The 20,740-nt window shown below is 39.3% G+C and overlaps 1 protein-coding gene across 1 annotated transcript in view; it reads right to left on the minus strand.

The window, feature by feature from the left end:
* The window catches only part of atrnl1a (attractin-like 1a), a 326,819-nt gene that overhangs the window by 6,939 nt on the left and 299,140 nt on the right, over positions 1-20,740 (minus strand). The window contains exon 28 of the mRNA XM_073834640.1: positions 16,249-16,356. Within this exon, the coding sequence (XP_073690741.1) occupies positions 16,249-16,356 (108 nt within the window). The remainder of the gene's footprint in view (positions 1-16,248; positions 16,357-20,740) is intronic.

Consider the following 20,740-nt stretch of genomic DNA (forward strand, 5'->3'; position numbering starts at 1 on the left):
TACATGAAGTGAAGTAAACAGTACTTACATAGAAACCTAGCCAGAAAGAAATGCAAATTTTGAAGAAAAATGTCAGACATATTTAGAGGCTTTGCATCTGAAATCTTCGTATATATAACAGTTAGCGCGCACCCTCGAGTCTGACTGGACAAGAGACTTTCTGTCAGTATTTCACCTGCGTGTTCTAGGCGAGCTGTCAGTCAGTGCAGTTTCATTTTTACGCCACAAGATGGAGGCAAGAGACTATCTTTGAGTAAATCTTTAAACCGTCCATTCAACTAAACGTTCAAAAACGCTTATTTATTCAAAGAGAGACGTAATGAAACACGAAGTTGAAATCATTTTAACTTTAATCGCCACTTTTAAAGGCTCAGCTGACCAGCAGAGCATCGATGTAAAGACAGAGATTTCACTTTCCTTGGACATGACAAGCTAGTTTCACATACATACCTGACTCGGTCTGAAAGACAGACGCAGGTAATCGCACAAGCTCAGTCGATCTCTCTCATTTGCTGTTTGTTTAGGCTTGTTAAGTGCATATCTACTGAGCCTCATAATAAACACATTATGTTATCATTACTAACTTATTACTAATTTAATATTCAGCACACAGGCATTAAGTGAGAAGGGCAAATCCTTAGGAAAAAAGAAAACAGGCAAATATCGCGGTTGCTGCGGTTGTTGCATTCCTCTGCGGTTATGCACGTCAATAGCGCGGTATTGCGATATTGCGGTTATCGCGACAGCCCTACCACACAGACCATTTATCCACTCGGATGAAAGTTGAGGTATTTCATGTGTGGTTTTAACTGTGGTTATCATTACTTTAATACATTTTAATAAAACTCAAACAGTCAGAATACTTCAATTTCACCATACAAAAAGTAGGTTGTTGTTTTTAGTAGATGTTAGTATTTTTGATATTAAACATAAATTTACATCTGCATCCTACCTCAAGCTACTACTACTACTGTCAACTCAAGTTACTGTCATATGTGCATTTCTAAGAAACAAAAACATGTAATATTATTAAAGGAGAAGTTCATTTCCAGTCTTTCTTTCTTCAGTCATAAAGAAATTATGTTTCTTGAGGAAAACATTTCAGGAATATTTTCCATAAAGTGGATTTCTATGGTGCCCACGAGTTTGAACTTCCAAAAAGCAGTTTAAATGCAGCTTCAAAGGGCTCTAAACGATGCCAGCCGAGGAAGAAGGGTCTTATCTAGTGAAACGACCTCAAATGCTCATCTTATTTTCTCCACCAACTTCAAAATCATCTGACATTGCTGTTCTACCTTTTTTAGAAAAAGGTGTTTGACCTTCTTTGCACGTTTACTTTGTAAACACTGGGTCGGTACATTCTGCAGCGATGTAGTACTATTTTGAAGTTGGAGGAGAAAATAGATGGGAGTTTTTTGACCTACCCTTACTGTATTGAACAGGAGTACACAGAGTATGGATTAGAGGATGGATACCCGAGCCGAGCCCGACGGTACCCGACGGAACCCGACGGGCCGGGCCGGGCCGGGTTCGGACAGATATTTAGAAAGGATGCTCGGGTTCGGGTCGGGCTCGGTTACATCAGCGCGATAGTGCGCCTGTGTTATAACAGCGCTTTTTGCCCCGTGTGCACTGATGCGCTCATCTGTTGACATTTCCGAACGCCTTCCTACAGTTGCTTAATAAAAGCGGGCTTTCCACACAAAAAACTGCACGTGTCATTAGTATGAGAAAAAAAAAAGATTTTAACTGTGTCGGGCTGGGATCGGGCTCGGACATAAATATCTTAATGCCTGTCGGGTTCGGGTCGGGCTCGGTTACTGCTCTGTCGGACGCGGGCCGGGCTCGGACAGAAAAATGCGGCCCGATCCGCACTCTAGTATGGATGCACATCGCAGAGCTAGACAAGACGAGCATTTGAGGTTAAAAAGTACATAAACTGTAAACTTTTATAAAAAATAACCTATAGTTTCGCTAGATAAGAGCCTTTTTCCTTCCCTGGGATTGTTTAGAGCCCTTTGAAGCTGCATTTAAACTGCATTTTGGAAGTTCAACCTCGCGGGCACCATAGAAGTCCACTATATGGAGAGAAATTCTGAAATGTTTTCCTCAAAAAACATAATTTCTTTATGACTGTAGAAAGAAAGACGTGAACATCTTGAATGACAAGGAGGAAAGTTAATTATCTGTACATTTTTGTTCTTTAATATTGCTGCCTGCATTGCAAACTGTACACTGTAAAGGGTTTTCACCAGTTTCAACTTAAAAACTTAAGTTTAACAGCTGCCTTAAAATTTTAAGTTAAATCAACTTAAGTAATTTCAACTTACAAGTTAAATCAACTCATTTATTGTAATAAGTTAAAATGACTTAGTTTTAAGCTGATTTAACTTAACATTTTAAGGCAGCTGCTGAACTTAGGTTTTTAAGTTGAATCTGGTGAAAACTTTTTACAGTGTACTGAAGATACTCGTCATCAAAGTCAGGCAACACAAACCTGTTTCATGATTTGAAACAATATCACTCATTAGAACATGCAGAAACTAAGAAATACATTTTCCTAATAAGATAATTATTTTGTTATGGAAAAATGACTGTAAATGTGTAAAGAATTAAAAAACACAAAGTGTTTGTCATTTTACAACCTTCACATGGGAGCAAAAATACCATTTAAAACTCGAATGAATTAAAGATTTGAAATGTATTGTGACAATTATTGATACCGACTGATATGAAAAATGTTGTGATTTTTTTCCCATATCACCCAGCCCTAATGGCGAGGGGGGAAAAGAGACAGTTCTTTTGTGTTCCACAGAAAAGAGAAAGTCATATAGATATGCAATGACATGAGGATGAAAGTCTCATCACAGAAGCCCTGAATTACGTATATACCGTATCTAACAGTCTCAAAAAAGATATCACAACAAAAAACAATGGGAAAATAACTGTAGGATGACTACTCGACCACAGCAACTCATCATTATTATAGAACGCAGCTGTTATGCTGTGTACAGTATGTGAATATAACCATATTCAGCACTCTAAACCAGAACTGACAGCAGTATTCTGCCGCCGAGTGAATGTTCCCAGAGAGAGAACACAAAAGACAGAGTGTGACTGCACTTGAATTACTGCTTGAAAAACATATATAACTGTAGGGAGTTTGCCTCTCCACTTCAGTCACATTCGGCCTCCAACATTCCTCCCAGCATGCTCCAGGCTTCCAGTACCGCACAGCACAAGGTCTTATGGGAGCTTATTGTGTTGGTTATGTGGAGTTCCACAGACAGATTCATTAGCCAGTTTCTGGGCATAAAAAAGGACCGTCCTGCCACCGAGGCCCATTGCCAAATTTCCATTTTAATTGCAGAGAGGGAAACGGAGAGACGGAAGGAGAGTAAGTGTACGATCCTATTACCGCTCTGGGGTAGAGAGGCCGGCCTACGGTCTAGGCGAACAACAAATTAATCATCTCCCTAATGCTCGGCAAAAGCCACGACTTCTACCCTCCACAACAAAAGGTGGAGTGTGTCCTTCACTCCCTCTCCCGCTATTAACGGCGAAGATGAATGTATTTTCGGAGTCTCGGACATGGGCGGCTCACAACTGCGGAAGAAAAACAAGCATGAAACATTACACGGCCCATCATTTCAGAAACTGTTTGCTCCAAATCCAATATTGATTTTTTCAGTTCTCTGTGAGAATGAAGCTATTGATTAAAAACACGAAGGGAGCGAAGGAACACAGCTGTCATTAGGAAATAAGAGAAACTCTTAATGGAGAGGCAGAGGCGGTTTAAGGAAGTACTGAAAGAAATTAAATTCACCCATGCAGAAAGTTACGGGTGCGAATCCAACTGCCGTCTAAACCTGCTTCAACATATGAATGCCCTGTGCCAGTTATGGAAGATGATGCAAATTCAACCCAGGGCCGTGTCGTCTGCCACGAAGACATCTGTGTTGATGAACAACATAATTACTTACAGTCTAGGCAAAAATAAAGCTTTGCAAAACAACATATTTGAGCACAGATTAAAGCCTGTCAAGGAGCCTTTATCACAGTTATGTGTAAAGTGCCTCTGTCTCTAGAAGATACCGCAAACTGGCATGTCTTCGCTCTTTATTTTCTTTCACTCTTTCTCTTTTAATCTCCCTTCCTTCCGTTTTATCTTTATCTGTTTTGCACTTCTGTGTTAGCATAAACAACATGCATGCATGGATATTAAACAAAAGTAATGAAAATAATGTCTATTTAATTTGTATACCATTTATAATATTAATATTAATCATTTTTAATAACAAATATTCTAAATTCAAACCAGTCGCTTTGGATGAAAGCATCTGTCAAATCCATACAAGTATATTGCAGCATATTGTAACAGCGCTCCTGGAGAACTTTTAACGCCTTTTAAGAATATTCTTAAGAATCAAAGATTTCTCTTGCTTTTTTGGAGACCTTTTGATCTTTAGAAGCTAAGAAAGAAGCAATCAGGATTTGCAAAGACATTCTTGATGAGCAGTAGCATTTTGGATGAAAGCATTTTTCCTGACAGGCCCCTTCAGGGGTTTTGACCTAAGACTCTGAATCTCCTTGACAAACGAGGGTTTAACTCTTAAGCATTACTAATCTCTAGGGCAGACAGGAATCACAGCCTTTTTCCAACAGCAGCATGTCACTGAAAAATGTCGGAGGCGTCAATTCAGGTCAGCCAGATGAAAAAGCGTGTGAAATGCACGAACAGTACATTTGCTTAGAGATACAGTATCTTACAATGACATTAATATAAATTCAATTTATTAGTCTACAGCTACTACCAGGTGAAGTTATGACAATCAGTCAATCAATACATACATAAAAATGATTTAACCTCCATACATATAAACTATATGCAGTTATTCAGTTCTTGATAATAGAAGTATAGAAGGACCATTTTTAAAGATTAGTGATTTAAATCACCCTTAAATCCAGCATACTGCTCTGAAGGTTTAGTGGACTAATGATGCTTGAGATTGACTTCCTTAAGAACAATTGCAATATCCTCTTTTTCCCAGATTAAGCAGGTTAAAGTCCCATTTAGTGACCAGAAATAGAACCAAATTGGTTTTAATTTTACTTTATTCACAAATCAACTGACTCAATTGCCAGAGCTTGATTGACAGGCAACCTGACCAAACTTAAAGCAGAATCTGCCATTTTTTCAGACAAACAAACCTGACAGGAACTTCAAAAATGGTGTGTATTGATGTCTTCTGATGTCTTATGAGATACCTTCTGATGTTCATTTATGTTTATTTTGTGCTATAACTAGTAACGAGGAGGAGATGATCAGTTCACATGCTGCTTGAACTAAGGCAATCAATTTATATATTTAGTTACAACAGATATTTAGTTTGAAAAAAACAACAAAAAAACATTTATATAATTAATAAAATATGGAAGCTGATTCCACCACTGAATAAAACATAAAAATTAATTTATCTCACATTTTTTTTAATTACAATTGCTAGTTTACATCTTGCAATTCTGACTTTTTTCTCAGAATTGTGTAATACAAACTCACAATTCTGCCTTTTTTCTCTGAACTGTGATGTAAGGTTAGAATTGCAAGATATAAAATCGCAATTCTCATCATCATCATTCATCCTTAATTGTCTCCATAAGGAGAAAGTTGTCTTGAGCAGTAAAAAAAAAAAAAAAAAAAAAACTTGACATAAAGTCACAATTGTGAGATATAAAGTCAGAATAGAGTGATATAAACTTGCAATTGCAAATTATAAAATGTCAAAATAGTAGGACATAAGCTCGGAATTGCGAGAAATAAAGTCAGAATTGCGAGTTTATATCTCACAATTCTGACTTAACTCACAATTGCATGTTAGAAATTATATATAAAGTTTTATAAATATAAACTCACAATTCTGAGAAAAAAAGTCAATTGTGAGATATAAGCACAATTATGAGAAAGAAAACTGTGAGATATTACTAGATAAAAAGTTGCAATTACCTTTTTGTTTTTTTAGTCAGTGGCAGAAACGGGCTTAATAAAATGTAATAAAATGAATACATTTGTGAATAAAATCAATTTGTTTCAGACAGACGGCTAAAATAAAGTGGGTGCATGTGTCCATCAAATAAAGTTGTTTTGAATACACTAAGTGTTCCATTTGTTTCATTTTAATATAGACATTACTTATCAGTCATCATGGAAATCACAAAACTTAATGAGCCAAAAACATTTTAACTAGAGTTTGAAATGAATATCATTTACTTTTTCCCCCTTTTAGCATAAAGGTGAACACTGTGCGGGTGTCTCTTATCTGTGCTGAATAAACATACTGCACTGTATATCAAATCCATCAACAGCGTATGTCCACATAGTGATTACACACACTGACCAATCAGGCTTTCATGAGGGGACTACGAGATACACTCTTATCTTTTCTGGGCAGAGAAAGCTCAGGTAGAGTCAAAACACAAAGTGATATTAGACTGCTAATGGATTGATTGATGAAAGGTTTATGACCCCTGGACTACAAGACTATTGAACCAGTCCCATCGGCTAATGGCTCTTTCCCAGACTCTCTTTAACTAATATTGGCTGAACAGCTAATGAATCTTTGACTGCAATGTACAGTACTGATGGAGAAAGCTTGTCAGTAACCAAGATCAAACACTGATGGGAATTCTTGCCTGGAGGAAAAAATATAATTTAAATCCAATTTGGGCATCAAATTTAATGCTTATTTAGTGTGACCTCCTACAGCTTTGCAAAACTATACAAATGACAAAAACATATTTTCTCAACCTCCTTTTATATGCCGTGTCTTGCAAAAGTATTCATACCCCTAAATTCTTTTCATGTCTTGTTATGTTTCAGCTTTATGTTAAACTGCTTTGAATTACTTTTTTTCCCACAATAATCTACAATCCATACACCGTTATGACAAAGCACAGAATTGTTACAACTTCGTAAATATATTAAAAATAAAAAAACTGAAATAAGTACAGTGCATAAGTATTCATACCCTTAAATCAGTACTTAGCTGAAGCACCTTTGCAGCATCAAGTCTTTTTGGGTATGATGTGACAAGCTTTGCACATCAGCATTTGGCAATTATCTGCCATTTTTCCTCTCACCTCTCCTGAGCTAAATTTCAACTGTCCCAGATAAGGGTATGAATACATACGCAATGGAATAATTTCAGTTTTTTAATTTAAATTTGAATACATTTTCAAAGATGTTAAAAACCTGTGCCATTATGATACACAAGGCACTGTAAAAAGCAGGTACAGAACATCTGTATATGTTTATGTTCGCAAACATTCTATCAACATCCTCTTCTTCTTGTCATTAATGTGAAATACAATCTTCCATCACCTCGTACAAGCATATGTTGACTTGTTAACCTGCTGTGCCAGAGGAACAACAGACTGAGAGACTATTCAGTTTCACCTGTCAGTCTTTTGTAGCCCAAGAGAACATCTGTTTTAGATCTATCTGGCTTGTGCAGCAGAGCAATGTCTGTTTTACAGTAACATGCAGGATCAGCTGAACATGAGACGGGCAAAGTCAAATATCTCTCAGAGCAGCAAAACTGCTGAGTGGAAACAGGGAAGAAAATGAAGACAAGAAGCTGCTAATATGGATAATAGACCATGATCTGTGTGTGCACTTTACAGAGCATTGCCTTTTGACACCAATATTGAGCTTGATTGAGAAGAATCCAGATGGAGGTGAAATGTCCTCCAAGGGTACTTCGACCTCGAGGGACCATGAACGACTAAGGTCAAGGTTCAGGTTAAGGATCAGTTAAGTTTTGGTGAAGTCTATTAAGAAATTGACATTTGCTAACCTAGAAAGAAGGGTTAAGTGATGTAGTCAAGGATTAACTATAGGTCAAAAGGAACATTGAGTAGTTTAATCTAGTTTTGAAGACCAATGCCAGATTTGATCAAGTAAATGAAGTCAGTGTGTTTCACTGTGGGTCATTCCAAGGAAAATACAAGTACAACGTTAAATATGGCAATGCCAATTCCCACTGGCGTCAGAACAGTGAAAATGCTACTTGTACTCATACTTAATGCGCTCAGGGGCAGCTGTAGGATTTATGAACGGCTCATAAAAAACATTCACGGATCATCGATCCAGAAGGTGTTTTGGACAGAGATGAGAGGTGACAGAAATCAGCACCCTGACAAGACACACATTAGAACCGCAGAGCTAAGTATTATGTTGAGCTTGCTCGAAGCACTGCATAGGACTAGCTTTGATTAAAATGTCCAAAACCTGTGAAAGATGAGACGGAAAGCCCAAACAGATGAACCTCCTCATGTCTGCTGATATCATAGATTTTACTATACGGCTGTTTCAAGGTGAAATGTGCTGCTTCGGTGTGCTTATTGACTAACCGCCTATTGTCAAACCGCTCAAACAAACAATGTTTTGAAAATGCGACAGAGTCAGTGTTAATGGCCCTGTTCCTGGTAGATGTAAACAACAAAAACCAACAAAACAATCCTAATCAGAACAAAATCAAACCAAAAACAAATTTAACCAAAGAAAGACACACGTGTCAGTTGCGTTGCTGTCTATACAGGGTCAAAAAGCTCTTGGATTTCATCAAAAAATTCTTAATTTGTGTTCTGACGATGAACAAAGGTCTTACGTGTTTGAAACGATTAATTGACGACAGAATTTAAAGTTTTGGGTGAACTATCCCTTTAATAACACCTGACAAATTCAGAGTCAGTTCTGTTGTGTATACACACACACACACACACACACACACAAAAAAAAACAATAAAAAAGGTGAATCACTCCCGTATTTAAATGCTGTTGTCACTCTTGAAACATTACATGGCCCTAAGATTTCTCTGTATTCTGAATTAATTAAAGACTGAAGATGTGCCCACAGGGAAAAAAAAAGAAGCTGTGTGTTGAGAACGTCAGCGCCCTTTAATGTCATCCACTGCTGTCTGCTGATGAGCAAGACATGACAGACAGAAATAGAGAGGAGAACAGGGACAAGTGGATTTTTTTTTGCCTCATGAGAGTTGGCACTGATGCCGCTGAGTATTTGAACAGCTGAGATTGTTTTGATAAGAGCAGTCCAGAGACAGACAGCTCACAGAACAGATGTTTGGGTCCCTGCTCTGTGGACTACTGTTGTCATCTCCCTGATCGCTCCCACCACTCTCAGCTTGCTAATATCAACAGCACATTTGGCCAGAGTACAGTGAGCAACTGATGCCTGGCAGAAAGAGAGGGAGTGACGTGTTATCTCAAAGGAATAGACTAATATTAAATAAGACCTATTATGCCTGATTTTACAATATGTAATATAAGTCTCAGGTGTCCCAAGAATGTGTCTGTAAAGGTCTGTGAAAATATCCCACAGATCATTTATTATATTATTTTTAAAATGCTAATTTTGAGCAGAAACATGACATTTTCATGCATGCCTCTTTAAATGCAAATAAGCTGCTGCTCCTTTTCCAGAATAGGGCTGTGCCTTTATAGTTCATACATTAGATAATCTGCTAAAAACATCTGTTCAGTTTTGATTATCATGTCTATCATGCTGAAAACATGCGTTTTAAACCATATTAGTTTAAACTACTGATACAGGGTTTTCTACGCGCACAGGAAGCGGATGCCACACAGCTTATGAGTACTCAACTAAGTTCTCTTTCATGTCTTATTGCCCTTAAATGATCAAATACTCTCAAGATTATGTGAAAAACACAAATGAGTTACAAAAACTGTCAGCATGTTTATATTAGATCTGTGTGGCAGCAGTGTAATAGACAGAACAGTTAGCATGCTTTGTCGCTTGCGAAAATTAAATGGAGGTGACGTAAGTGGAAACATGCAGATTAAGGGGCGGTAATAATAAGATTTCCTTTCTACATCACAGTGGGAGAAAGATCCGAGCAGCTCGTTTATTTCACATGCCAGAGAAAGGCTTACCTAAACAAAGTTACTGGGTTGTCGTTTTTTAACATTTTCTGGGTTGGTAGATACACCGGAGACCTGTTAATAGCACTTAAACATGGAAAAAGTTAGATTTTCATGATATGTCTCCTTTAAAGCAGTATCAGAAATACCTTTTTTTTTACTGTATATAGGCAAAGAACAGTAAAACTACCAACTTGACAGTAATCAATAGCTGTCTTTCCATCTGAAAACTTTAAAATCCAAACATAATCTAACAACACATAAACTTAACAGAGCAAATTTACAGTGAATATACAGAATGCCGATGTGCAGAAAATAAGACAATTTTTATATGAACTAACACATGGCCTGCAGCACTGTAGGTGTCCTTGCTTTAGATGCTTTAAAGAAAATTGAAGGTGCACTTAAGTTCTGGCTGGCTTTTCTTGTTCCCAGTGCTCGTAGTCTGTATATTGACACCTATTGGCATGGACTTTATGAACTGCCTAGATTAACAGCCTTCTATGGCAGCATCCTAACAGAGATGGAACCTCATAAATGACTGGAAGATTTATTGATTTCAACAGAGTGTGGTGTTAGCCTATCAGGAACAGGAATGGGGCATTATTCTTGGCATTATGCCTTAATATGAACTGCCATACATAACACATAAATATTGGGTTAAAAAAAGGTTACATTTATAAACACCAGTTATTTTACTTGCTGTGTTTTCAGTGTTTGCTGCAGTTCATTTTGAAAATATTGATCTAAATTGCTATTTATGTACACTACTTCTTATGATTTTGTCAAAAAAGAAATTATTACTTTTATTCAGCAAGGATACACTGAATTTATCAAAAGTAAGAGTAGAGGCATCTATAATGTTTAGATTTTATATAAATGCCAAGTTCTGTCATGAAACTCTACATGGCACAGATTGATGGGTCGTTAACACAAACTGATGATGTTCACAGCATTAAACTACTTGGCACAAGCTGATTGGCTCATGTTGCATATGAAGCCACTGAGCTTGCTGCTTTACATTTAAATGGGTGCTTATCATTTACTAAAGCAGTTTGCAACGCACTTTCAGAGTTACTCTGAAACCCTCCACCTCCCCAGCTCCACCTGTATAGATTTGCTGCGGGTTATTATATATGCTATTTGTGCAGCAGCAGCATGTTTTAAATACTCACAGCACCATATCGGCGGATGTATAGCAGATCTATTCCACCAAGACCAAATACATTAACATTATCATATCCATTACCATGCTCAAATCTTCAGAGAGTTGTCATTAAAGAAATACATTTGCTCTTTTAAACTTTCTATGAATCAAATAATCCTAAAATCCTGATCAAAGTTTTCACAAAAATATGCAAAATAAGAAAAAATGTTTTCCACATTGATAATAATAAGAAATGTTTCTTGAGCATGAATTCTGAAGGATCATGTGACACTGAAGACTGGAGTAATGATGCTGAAAATTTAGCTTCGTCATGGCAGGAATAAATTACATGTAAATATTAAAATATAAAAGTTATTTTATTCCAAACTGTCTTTTTTTTTTAATAAAATAAATTAAAAATTTAAGTAATTCTGTTAAGCTCAAAAAGGCTTAATTTATTCATTATAAATGAAGTCTTTTTGAGCTTAACAGAATTCTTTTAATAACATAAACCGCACTAAATTTTAAACGGTGCAGTACTTTTAAAAAAAAAATGCCTGCAGCTTTAATGTTTTAAAGCCTGTGAATGTGTACATGCGTTTGTGCATGTGTGTGAATCATAGTTGCTTTTCTCCAGTCAGGCAGCTCATAAGTGTCATAAATAGTCTTTATCTCCACACCACCCACTGGAGGCAAATACAGCACATTAAAACATTACATATGAAATTGATTCATTTCTCCCAGCATTACAAAAACACTGGACTGCGATCGATCAGTTCACACAAAAAGCGAGATATGCTTTTGGCGTAGTGCAGGTGCTCTAGGCTGTGGCTTCATTAGTTTTATTACATTGTATGGTCGTTATATGGACGTTGATGTGAAGATTTATGCTAATGTTTCACCTCTTGTTTTATAATGCAACAAGGTCATAGAAACTGCTACAAACAGATCTGGCACAATAGCATATCTAGCGAATGGTAGCCAATGATTTACTTGCTTGTTATTTCACGCTTGTCGCCAGATCCTATTCTGAAATACTTTCATAAAATCCATAAATAATTTAACTTTGATTTAAAACGTAAACACTATAAGGAGCTTGTTTGTGAATACAATATTCCTATTTAGAAATAGGGTCTTAAATATTAAAATAAATCTTAAATACATTTTATTTAGTTTATTCATTAAATAGAAAATACTTTAAACAATAGTTTTATATATTTATTTAATTTACATTTTTTTTAATCATCAGAGAACAGTTGGTCTGGTGCAGCAGATGTTGTTTGCACCTGATAAGTTCTGGAGGTAACAGGGAGGACAGCTCAGTCAATGAAAGTTTCTCACACACTTCAGTCTAGATATTAAGCACAGCAGGTCTAGCACACTCTTAGCACTCAGTATGTTATTCCAGCAATTAGCAGTTATCTGGTATGATTCAAATTATATTGCAGCTATTTAAAAAAGTCTAACAGGCTTGGGCGTATTTTGAAAGCACATCCAGATTTCCATGCATATGTTCCCCGAGCTATTTTTTTCAACACACTTCTCCTACACAGCCGCACCATGCAGATGTACAGTATGCGGCGTGAGATAAAGGAGACGTTCAATAAATAACAGACCGCCAAACATTTGTTTGACTTTTATAAGAGGTCAATGATTGCAGATGGCATTCAAAAGATTTGCGAAAAAGTCTGCATCTTTAAAAACAAGGGCCAGTTTGAAGAAGAAATCTCACTGCATATCATCAAAATATATCAAATCAATTCAGCTGGCATGCTATCAACTTTAATCAACTCACAGTTTGGATATATCAGGTAAAGCTATTGTCAAGTAATAACTGTTTCGAATTGGTGTGATCTTTTCATATCACTTCGGCTTGTTATAACATGTACCAAAGAAATTAGACACTGTGAGAAAAAGAAAAGTAGTTCAAAATAGTCAAATGCTGTCTATCTCCCTGGAAAATAGTTGGACTACAAATATTTCCACTCTAACTGCAACGGTCAGGGCCAGTGAAGGCATCCATCCGCAACCTGTGCTTACCAATCAACTTAGGCATGAAATGTGATGATGGCCCTGCTCTTTGGCCTTCCTGCTTAACGAGCCGCTATTCACCCGTATTTTATGCAATTACGCTAAATGTAGTCTACACTGTTACACCAGATGTTGTTTAATCAACCTCAGAATGAGAAAATAGCTTTAAATTCATGGTTTCCAATGTCTTCGATTATTAAAATGCAAAGGCTGAAGAAAGGATTGTCCATCACAGTCTGGACGTACTGAGTGGCATAGTAATGCAGTGACAGGAAACAATACTATACATTTCAATAACATCTGTAAAATAAGTAAATTAGCCAATTTTGTTTAAATGAAGGGCTGCATAAATTAAAATTGATTAAATACCCAAAAATGAAAATTCTGACATGAATTACTCACCCTCATGTCGTTCCAAACCCGTAAGCCCTTCGTTCATCGAGCACAAATTAAGATATTTTTGATTAAATCTGAGAGCTTTCTGATCCTGCATAGACAGCAACACAACTGACACATTCAAGGCCCAGAAAGGTAGTAAAGACATTGTTAAAATAGTCCATGTGACATCAGTGGTTCAACTGTAATTTTATGAAGCTATGAGAATACTTTTTGTGCACAAAGCAAACAAAAGTAAAAGTAATGACTCGACTTGCGTTCACAAGAGTACCACGATGCATGCATGTGATGCTGCTGACACAGGAATCGGCTTTCTGTAGAACGTCCACCTCTCTCAGTTCATCATCTGTATATTCTGGTTCAAATAAGTAAGGCTAGACAACAAATTCCAGTTGTCTTCTTCTGGTTGTAAACAAGGCGAACCGCATCTGGGTTTTACGTCAGAACACCAGCTCCTGCATCAGCAGCACCACACACATGTGTGAATGGCATGGGGACTGACACAAAAGATAAGAAATTGTTGAATAAAGTTATTTATTCCATGGAATGTCTGGATACTGGATTCTGATTGGCTGGCAGGTGTGCAGTAAAACCGTTTAATGCACAGGTAGTTCCAAGTCAGTTTAATCACCGTTCTATATTAATGCGCTGCTTTAATTGATGCACGCAAAAGCACAAAGAGAGAGAGAGAGAGAGAGAGAGAGAGAGAGGTCGGAGATCGCATTGTGCTGCGCACATACACAAACATCTTGTCAGCGTTTGCCTGCGATCCTTATTAAAATAGCCTAGATACTAGATCGCTACATTATATTCCTCAGCAACGGGGTGGTAAAGCTGCTGTTTTTGAATGAATTGTTGTTTGTAGAGAGAGACGCACAGCATGCAGGCAGGTAACGTTACGCACACACACACACAACTGTCATCTCTCTTGCCTTCACACTCTCTCTTGGTCGATCAATAATCTACTGAAACAAATGCTATTTTTCATTCAAATAAATGTGATTTTACCGGACTATTTAATCTCTGAGTCTGATTTGAAGCGGGCAGAATGCTAGAGCTGCGTGTCATAACTGACGAAAATAACCGTCTTTTTTATCCATTCAGTCAAATTTTGCGCTGCAAATATCAATCCTAGTTTTAATTTGTCTATAACCATGGAATAAGCGGGATAATCAACGGCTTGCCGTGCGTTAAAGGATTTAAAATGCACTTCGCGGAGGCAACCACCCTCCGCTTCGCGTCGGGCGGTTATTAGCCTCCACATCGTGCATTTAAAATCCTTTAACGCACGGCAAACCGTTGATTATCCCTTACTAAGTATTCTCATAGCTTCATAAAATTACAGTTGAACCACTGATGCAACATGGACTTTTTTAACAATGTCCTTACTACCTTTCTGGGTCTTGAACGTGTCAGTTGCCTTGCTGTCTATGCAAGATCAGAAAGCTCTCGGATTTCATCAAAAGTATCTTAATTTGTGTTCCGAAGATGAACGAGGGTCTTACAGGTTTCGAACCACATGAGGGTAAATAATTAATGACAGAATTTTCATTTTTGGATGAACTAAACCTTTAAAGGAACCGTATGTAGGACTGTGGCCAAAACTGGTACTGCAATCACTTTCAAAATATTGTAGAATGGTGTATCCCCTCCCTCTCCCCCCTGACTCGAGGTTGCCAGCTAAGCTGCAGGATCCAGCAGGAACGTAGGCTGCTACAAGGAGCTTCTTCTGTTGCTTCACGAGAGATGTTTTGCGAAGTAATTATGTATCGCAAAAATTTACTAATTATTTACTAATATAACTATTAGCCAAATATTTCGTAAAGATGTACTGTAACACCGTGTCTACACCGGACGCGAGCGGTGCAGCACGACGCGACAAAATACAATAGAACCTATTATGCTGTCTACACTTGATGCGGTGCGACACGGCAAATCCCTGACAGTAATCGGCTGCCGTGTTCTATTTATGACGTGCTCACACTTTAGCTGTTGCGGCGCGACAACTGTTGCGTCCGGTGTAGACACGGTGTAATACCACATTTCAGTCGGAACATAGATTGTTTTCATAGCCTGCTAGTGGTGCGATATAAAGCTTTTTATGAACGCATTTAGCACGGTCGACTGTGGAAAATCCACTGTTTACGGAAGCAAAGTTAGCCAAACATAGATGAATCTTACCTGTCCAGGAGAAAATTAGCAACGTTGGCGTCTGTCTTCAAATTCTTCTCTGTTTTCAGCCGTCTCCATCTTTCAAAGGCATCTCCTATACAAATCCTTGTTTTATTTCGGACTTTGTCACGACGTATTTCGGATTCATAACGAGGTCTTTTAGGTTTCGTAACGTTATACATGTTTTATCCGACACATTCATAGCTGCAGCTGTAACAGAACTGGCAACCCGGATGACAAAACTCTACTGACTTCGTGATTGGTAGATAGCTGGAGGGTGGCGCCTCAGACCAAAACACAAAATGACAACAATAACATCAGTTGTGGGCTGCAACTCTCACTTTTAAATGACAATATCCTGGCCGGACCACTTTTGTCAGTGATATACTGTAAGTATTTGAAATGAACATGATTTCTTAATGTCTAGTGACATGTCAGGGCCATTTTCTGATTAACTAAAATAAATTTCTTACATACAGTTCCTTTAAATATAGTAGGTAAATAACTATTAAATATTTACAAGCCTAAGACTGAAGTCACCCACCTCCGGCTGGCCCTGTAGAAGCTCCTCCTGTTCCTCTGAAGCCTCAAGTGCCACTGTAACAGATGCAAACGGACGGCTGGCCATCTGCTGGCGCTCTCGCATTAGTTGCTGTAGAAACACACAAAAAAATTATCATAAATTACATACATTTGTCAAATAGACATAATAAAGAGTATATTTCTTGTGCTGGCTTAATGGAAATAATATTTAAAATATGTTTTGCCTCATAGGAGTTCTGGTAGAAGAGCGAACAGACGAGGTTAAGTAGATGAGGAAGACATTTCCATTTACATCTGGTGTCTCTTTTGTCTACTTTCGACCACTTTCCTGATGTCTCTGAGGGGAGAGTCTATGCGCTGGTGTATGTATGGCCTTTTCTAATCTAATATTGCAAAATAGGCTGCTCAAATTACTTATGAACATGAAAGGAGACAACAGAAAACCATGTGGAGAACGGCATATAGCCTCAGAACTATGCCAAATGCTTTGGGTTTGTTAGAATCACGGCTGGTGAGATAACATTGCGCTTTTAACATTTTAACGCCTTCAAATCAAACTTACGATTTCATCTGGCAAAGTTTAAAACCCATCTGGCTAGCAAGCTTCAACAACATGTCACATTAACGTTACGAAAGCAATCTGAAAGCAAAGCATTTTTCGATTTCCTCTGGAGCTTACAAGCTTACAACGACTTAGACCCTGTTTACACCTGTATTTGTGACCCTGGTCCACAAAACCAGTCATAAGAGTCAATTTTCTGAAACTGAGATTTATACATCATCTGAAAGCTGAATAAATAAGATTTCCATTTGTGTATGGTTTGTTAGGAACTATTTGAAAATCTAGAATAAAATGCTTAGCAATGCATATTACTAATCAAAAATTAAGTTTTTATAATTACGGTAGGAAAATTTACAAAATATGTTCATACAACATGATATTTATTTAACAGCCTAGTGATTTTTGGCATAAAAGAAAAATCTGTAAGTTTGAACCATACAATGTATTGTTGGCGATTGCTACATATATACCTGTGTGACCTATGGTTCCCCCTCAGTCGAGTCACTCCGACGTTACATGGGAACTCGCTTGAGAGTCCAACCACCTCTGAGCCTTATACAACAGGTCAATGAAAATTTGCGAGTGGAATTTGCATGCCAAGCCACGCCCCCGTACATACGGGTATATAAGATGGCGGCTGCAACACACTCACTCAGCTTTTTGCTTTCAGAGCCATTCATGCTCGAGCCTACAACGAAAAGAAGAGTTCTTCTTAGTTTCTCTCTCTGCTGGTGCGCTGCCAAATTACTAAAAGAGCTTTCTATAAAAGACTGTTTGGCAACCACCAGCGATCCTCCTGCGGGCTGCCGTTCTAACGGCACTCAAGCCGCCCTGCATTCCAGCGAGCAAGCCCCGTCGAGTGCACAGCCGCCCCGCGGCTTCTCCCTGGGCAGACCGGGAGCTAAAAGAGTCAATTTCTCACGGTCGATTCAGACGTTCTTTTCAGAATGCCCCAGCGGGCTGAGCGTCTCCTTCAGTGCTCCTGCAGACGATGAGATGTCGATCGCAGCATAAGAGGGAGAGTCGGAGGGCGAGACGGATGCCTCGGCGGCGCGACCCCCTCTCGAGGTGGTCGCTCCGTCTGACGCGGACGCCGAGCTTTCGGCTATGCTCCTCCGGGCCACCAGGGGGATCGGTCTTGAGGTGCCTCCAGCACCTTCTGCCGATCCTTCTAGGCTTGATGATTGGTTTCTGGGGAGGGCTCCCGTGGCCCCCCCCCGCGGGGCCCACGGGTCGACGGTACCCAAAACTTCACAAAAAGAGCTAATTCTCTGCGGCGAGCCCCCTTTGAGCCCCTCGCGTCAGTTGAGCTTAAATTTCTGTCTCTTAAGACAGCGCTCCTGATGGCTCTGGCCTCCATTAAGAGGGTAGGGGACCTTCAAGCCTTTTCTGTCGACGAAACGTGCCTAGAGTTCGGGCCCGGCGATTCTCACGTTATCCTGAGACCCCGGCCCGGTTATGTGCCCAAGGTTCCCACCACGCCTTTCCGCGATCAGGTGGTGAACCTGCAAGCTCTGCCCGTGGAGGAGGCAGACCCAGCTTCTGCGCTGCTGTGTCCAGTCCGTGCCTTGCGCATTTACGTAGACCGTACTCGGCACTTCAGACGCACTGAGCAACTCTTTGTCTGCTTCGGAGGTCAGCAGAAAGGGAATGCTGTCTCCAAACAGAGGTTGGCTCATTGGGTGGTAGATGCCATCTCCCTGTCTTACTTGTACCAGGGACAGCCATGCCCCTTGGGTGTGCATGCCCACTCCACTCGGAGTGTTGCATCCTCCTATGCTTTGGCGCACGGCGCCTCACTAGCAGACATTTGTAAAGCTGCCGGCTGGGCGACACTTGATACCTTCGCTAGGTTTTACAACCTCCGCGTAGAGGCCATCTCCTCCCGTGTCTTAACATAGACATCAGGTGAGCGGAAGGATGGCTGGTGTCAGCTTGCTGCGCCATTCCCACATGGATCCGTGCGCTATTTCCCAGATTGTTCCCTCCGGCGAACCCTGGGTCCTCCATGCCCCGCAGTCAGGGCTAGATGCGGAGTAGTTCTGACTGTGTTCCTGCCTGGATCTCCTTCGCCCCGCAGGTAGTTGTTTTTTTTTTCCAGCGGAGAAGATCACTGTTTCCCTCGTATATCCCTAGCCTTATGGATATATTGAATTTTCTCTATTTCCACATGTGTAAGAAAAACTTAATGTGCTCCGCCCCCCCAACCCGTGCTTCAGTTCTTCTGGCATCCCTGTGGGGCCCCCTTATTGGCCCCCAGGGCGTTGGGAAGGTTACGTTACATATCTGCCTGCTGGCACGTCCGCCTGCTGGCACGTGGGTCTGTGCGTAACGCGGCGTCAGGGCCGTGGCCTGTTCCAGAGGGTCTGTTCCCATGTAACATCGGAGTGACTCGACTGAGGGGGAACGTCTAGGTTACGTAGGTAACCCTCGTTCCCTGAAGGAGGGAACGGAGACGTTACATCCCCTGCCACGGCCCCGACGTCGCGCTGACGCCGGCTCGATCTTATATACCCGTATGTACGGGGGCGTGGCTTGGCATGCAAATTCCACTCGCCAATTTTCATTGGCCTGTTGTATAAGGCTCAGAGGTGGTTGGACTCTCAAGCAAGTTCCCATGTAACGTCTCCGTTCCCTCCTTCAGGGAACGAGGGTTACCTAAGTAACCTAGATGTTTTGTGGTCTAGGATCACATTTAGTGCTGTCCACTTTTGATTTGATCGACAAAACCACATTTTAAAACCAGGTGTAAACAGCACATTAGATAAACTTTTGATGATAAATTATTTACTGAGGTAAAAGTTTGAAGAGAAATGTGTCGCACCAGATGTTCTCCCAGCCTTTCTGAATTTGATTTGAGTCACTTGCATCTGCATCACTCACATCAGCGAGGGTCTGGATGTTCTTGTTCCAAACAGTGAAATGCATTATCACTTTCCTGGAGGACAGACTATGAGACTATGAGAGAAAGTCAAGGTGAAGGGTAGCAGGGTGCTGCAAGTTGATTCATAGGACAGTCACAGCGATGACTGTTAAAGCTGGCTATGGCTATGTGGATGTGTGTGTGTGTGTGTGTGTGTGTGTGTGTGTGTGTCATGGTCAAGAGACAAAGAAACTCACTAGTAGAGCATGAATGGTTTATGTTTCCTGACAAGTCCTTCAGGAGGTGAGAAGGACATTGTGGCATTTCTCGTCGGAGCTTGTAAACGGCCCATAAAATGCATAATTAACCTCCACATGCTGTAAACAATGCTCATCTGGGACACATGATGTTGTATGTTTGTATGTGTGTGCGTGAGTGCGAGACGGATATGCTTAGCACGCTTAGTTAGTTTAAAATAATGGCATGATCCTTTACCATTTTTTTTTTTGAACACACAACATTCTATAATGGAATAATGTATAGAATCTTTTCAAAAAGCTTCAAAAATATTAAATGCAAATTTTTATCTCACAATTATGACTTTTCTCGCAATTGCAAGTTTATACAGTTGGGGTCAAATGTTTACATACATCTTGCAGAATCTACAAAATGTGAATTATTTGACCAAAATAAGAGTGATTATATAAAATGCATGTTATTTTTTTATTTAGTACTGACCTGAACAAGATATTTCACATATAAGATGTTTACATATAGTTCACAAGAGAAAATAATAGTTGAATTTATAAAAATTACCCCGTTCAAAAGTTTGCATACACTTGATTCTTAATACTGTGTTCTGAATGATTCACAGCTGTTTTTTTTTTTTTTTTTTAATTAACAGTTGTTCATGAGTCCCTTGTTCTTCCTGAACAGTTAAACTGCTCGCTGTTCTTTAGAAAAATCCTTTAGGTCCCACATATTCTTTGGTTTTTCAGCATTTTTGTGTATTTGAAGCCTTTCCAACAATGACTGTATGATTTTGAGATCCATCTTTTCACACTGAGG

Source organism: Garra rufa, chromosome 2 (assembly GCF_049309525.1).
Source record: "Garra rufa chromosome 2, GarRuf1.0, whole genome shotgun sequence".
NCBI lineage: Eukaryota > Metazoa > Chordata > Actinopteri > Cypriniformes > Cyprinidae > Garra > Garra rufa.